This window comes from Buceros rhinoceros, unplaced genomic scaffold (genome assembly GCF_000710305.1).
Source record: "Buceros rhinoceros silvestris isolate BGI_N320 unplaced genomic scaffold, ASM71030v1 scaffold31423, whole genome shotgun sequence".
In the NCBI taxonomy this organism is placed as follows: Eukaryota; Metazoa; Chordata; class Aves; order Bucerotiformes; family Bucerotidae; genus Buceros; species Buceros rhinoceros.
The window spans coordinates 2909-6028 of NW_010403518.1; the positions used below are offsets into that span (position 1 = coordinate 2909).

The 3120-nt window shown below is 48.6% G+C and overlaps 1 protein-coding gene across 1 annotated transcript; it reads left to right on the forward strand.

The window, feature by feature from the left end:
• Positions 1-1506: 1506 nt before the first annotated feature.
• On the forward strand, positions 1507-1949 carry LOC104490720 (histone H2B 1/2/3/4/6-like). The gene is made up of 2 exons (XM_010133048.1): positions 1507-1857; positions 1920-1949. Exons 1-2 carry the CDS (start codon positions 1507-1509, stop codon positions 1947-1949), a joined length of 381 nt encoding a protein of 126 aa, XP_010131350.1.
• The last annotated feature ends 1171 nt before the right edge of the window (positions 1950-3120 follow it).

Below are 3120 nucleotides of genomic sequence, written 5' to 3' on the forward strand. Positions count from 1 at the left end.
GTCTCCCCAGTTTAGGTGTTAAACACAGCAGAAGCATTTGCAAGCAAGCATGACTCACTGGGAAGGAGAAAAGTCCCACCCTTTCCTCTCCTGACACAGCACTATTTTCCATAGGCCAGAGATCTTTATGCACTCAGAATTCTGCCCAGCAAGGTAAAAAGAAAAAAAAAAAAAAAAAGGTAGTAAGGTAAGGTGACATATCTTTTTATTGCTTGAGCCAGTATCCAGAATCTCTCTTACTATCCTTACAAATCTCCTTGAACAATTAGTTTAGTTGTGACTTTAGCACTCTCACCTACCTTAAACTATACTTACCTGCGCCAGAGAGGTTTCTGGCATAGGCCCGTGCCACCTGTCTCCTCTGGTACCAGGAAAGTCTAGACTTTGAATGGCCCTTACAGGTTCCAAAAGGAAACAGCATCCTTATAGCACTGGCTATTTGATACCAAGTTGTCCAGTCCTAGCTTCACCCAAACACAAATTAACTTGATCCCTTTACAAGTGGACTGTAGTGCTCTAATTTATTGGTGGATTAATTTATAATTGTAATTTGTAATGTTGCCACACATAATTTTAATTTTAAAAAATTCAAACTGAGCGCATCAGAATCCTTAATGCCATTAAATCATTTCAGTCTATTTAGAAAATTACATTTTCTTCTTGCACAATTAAATCAACAAGAAAATGGCTTGAATTTCTGATTCATTATATATTCAAAATGCAGTTTAAAATCTACATTTAATTACTTGTATTACCTAGTTTTTGACTTAAACACATTCATCCAATATTTACTGTATCTGAAAAGAAGTTCACATTCTTTCAAGTTACAAATTAAATCAGAACTTCTGTCTCATTTAAAATCCCGAAAAACAAGCCATACTCTGTGGGCCAGAAGAATTAATTTCAAACACTATTAACAATGCTTAGTACTCAGAACCTCTCTATTTTTTCTGGTTGCATTTTTTCCATTTCCATTTCACTTGTGGCAGTTACGAATGCAGGCTGTTACGTCACATATGCAGGTGTACTTCCTCTTGAAGGGAAAAAAGAGTAGTAGCAAAACCCTCACGATTTTTCTCTAGGCTTTTTATTGTTGGTTTGGTTTTTTTTTTTCCCCCTGGAGAAATCGCCGATAACTACAGTTTGTACGTACAAAGGCGCCCGAGCAAGCAGCTGCAGGGGACGGGTGAGACCGGATGATCTGGGGTGACCCCGGGGACGGGGGCGAGGCCAGGCAGCAGAGGACGAGCTTCGCCGCCGAACCGTGCGATTGAAAGAGCTTATGATGATTGGCTGGCAGCATTCGATGTATTAACCAATACCAGCGTGGAATTTAAAAAGGACGAATTACAAAGTCGTTCTTGGAAGAGGTGACATCACTGGCTCCTTTAACCAATAGAAAGGCTCATAGCTGAGGCCTTAGATTTGCATAAGGCGTCTATAAATACAGGAGTAATCGCATTATCGGGTACTCCAGTGCTCCAGAGCCACAGGGGAGTTGTCGACATGCCTGAGCCGGCCAAGTCCGCCCCCGCGCCCAAGAAGGGCTCCAAGAAGGCGGTGACCAAGACGCAGAAGAAGGGCGACAAGAAGCGCAAGAAGAGCCGCAAGGAGAGCTACTCGATCTACGTGTACAAGGTGCTGAAGCAGGTGCACCCCGACACGGGCATCTCGTCCAAAGCCATGGGCATCATGAACTCCTTTGTGAACGACATCTTTGAGCGCATCGCCGGCGAGGCGTCGCGCCTGGCGCACTACAACAAGCGCTCCACCATCACGTCGCGGGAGATCCAGACGGCCGTGCGGCTGCTGCTGGCCGGGCAGCTCGCCAAGCACGCCGTCTCCGAGGGCACCAAGGCCCGGTGCGGCTGCTGCTGCCCGGCGAGCTGGCCAAGCACGCCGTCTCCGAGGGCACCAAGGCCGTCACCAAGTACACCAGCTCCAAGTAGAGCGCCTCGGATCATCAGTTTTAACCCAAAGGCTCTTTTAAGAGCCACCGATTTTTTCAAGTAAAAGGGCTGAATTACTGTTTTTCCTGGGAGATACACGTAAGTAGCCTGCTCGTTTGCATGTCACTAGAAAGTATTTGTTTTTGTGGGTACTTTGTTTAAAGTGAGTTAATGCTATTAGCTCTGGTCTTGAATGCGGCTAAAAAAGCAGCAGCAACTTTGTCTTACTGTTTTCAGAACTGGGAAGTCCCGCGGGGGAAGGTAGGCGGTCTTTTATTTTCTAAATGTTTTATTTCCCCTTGATATGTACAGTAGAAAAATCTGGCTGCTATTGAGAACTCACTTTCTGTGCACTAAAACTGTAAAACAATAAAAATCTTTTTGCCTCGTTCAGTGACTAATAAAAATTTTGAAACCCGATTCTGTAACATATCTAGGCATGTTTGTAGCTGGGTTCGTTTTTCTTTTTCCGTACGTTTCAGGGCATGTCCCCCTGCCAACACTATCGCTTTATTCAACGAAATAGTTGTCCGAACACAAACAGGCAATAAAGATTTTTTTTCACCGAAGGGTTTTCCGGTTTAAAACACCAATGTCTAAGCTTGAGAAGGAGTTGGTTCTCTTAAAAGAAACAAAAAAGTTCTGGGCCTGAAGCTGGGGGCAGTGGGTGATGTGGTGCGAGGTACCCGTGGGCTAGGGGTACGGGAGCTTGGGGGCACAGCTCCCCCGCCCCGCCGGTGTGAAAGCCAAGTTCCGTCCGCAGAAGCTGAGCTGCCGGGCAGCCTTCCTCTGCGGGACAAAGGGGCAGCCGGAGCACAGCTCGCACGTTTCGCCGTCCCTGACCCATTCCTCACACCCCTCCCCCACACAAACACCATACCCGGCCCCGGAGCCCCACAGAAGGGGGAAGCAGGGCCCGGGCGGTGCCGTACGGAACCCAGCGACCGGCGCTCACATCCCGCGGCGGAGATGGCGGTGGGCAGTGAGGGGGTGTTCTCCGCCCTACGGGGAGGGGCCTGGCGGGAAGGCGGGGCGGGAATGGGTAAACGGAAGAGACCAATCCCGACCCAGCGCGGGACTTTTAAACGCCCCCAGCGTAGGGGGAGCGCAGGGGCTCTCGCCGAGCGCCGGAGCTGGCACCGCCGCCTGCTGCCGCTCTCGGCTGCGCGGG

Bases quoted from the DNA above. Each gene is read 5' to 3' on its own strand.
- LOC104490720 (XM_010133048.1), top strand. From the start codon at position 1,507: ATGCCTGAGCCGGCCAAGTCCGCCCCCGCGCCCAAGAAGGGCTCCAAG. The intron at 1,858-1,919 runs GCCCGGTGCGGC...GAGGGCACCAAG, and splicing joins CCGTCTCCGAGGGCACCAAG to GCCGTCACCAAGTACACCAG.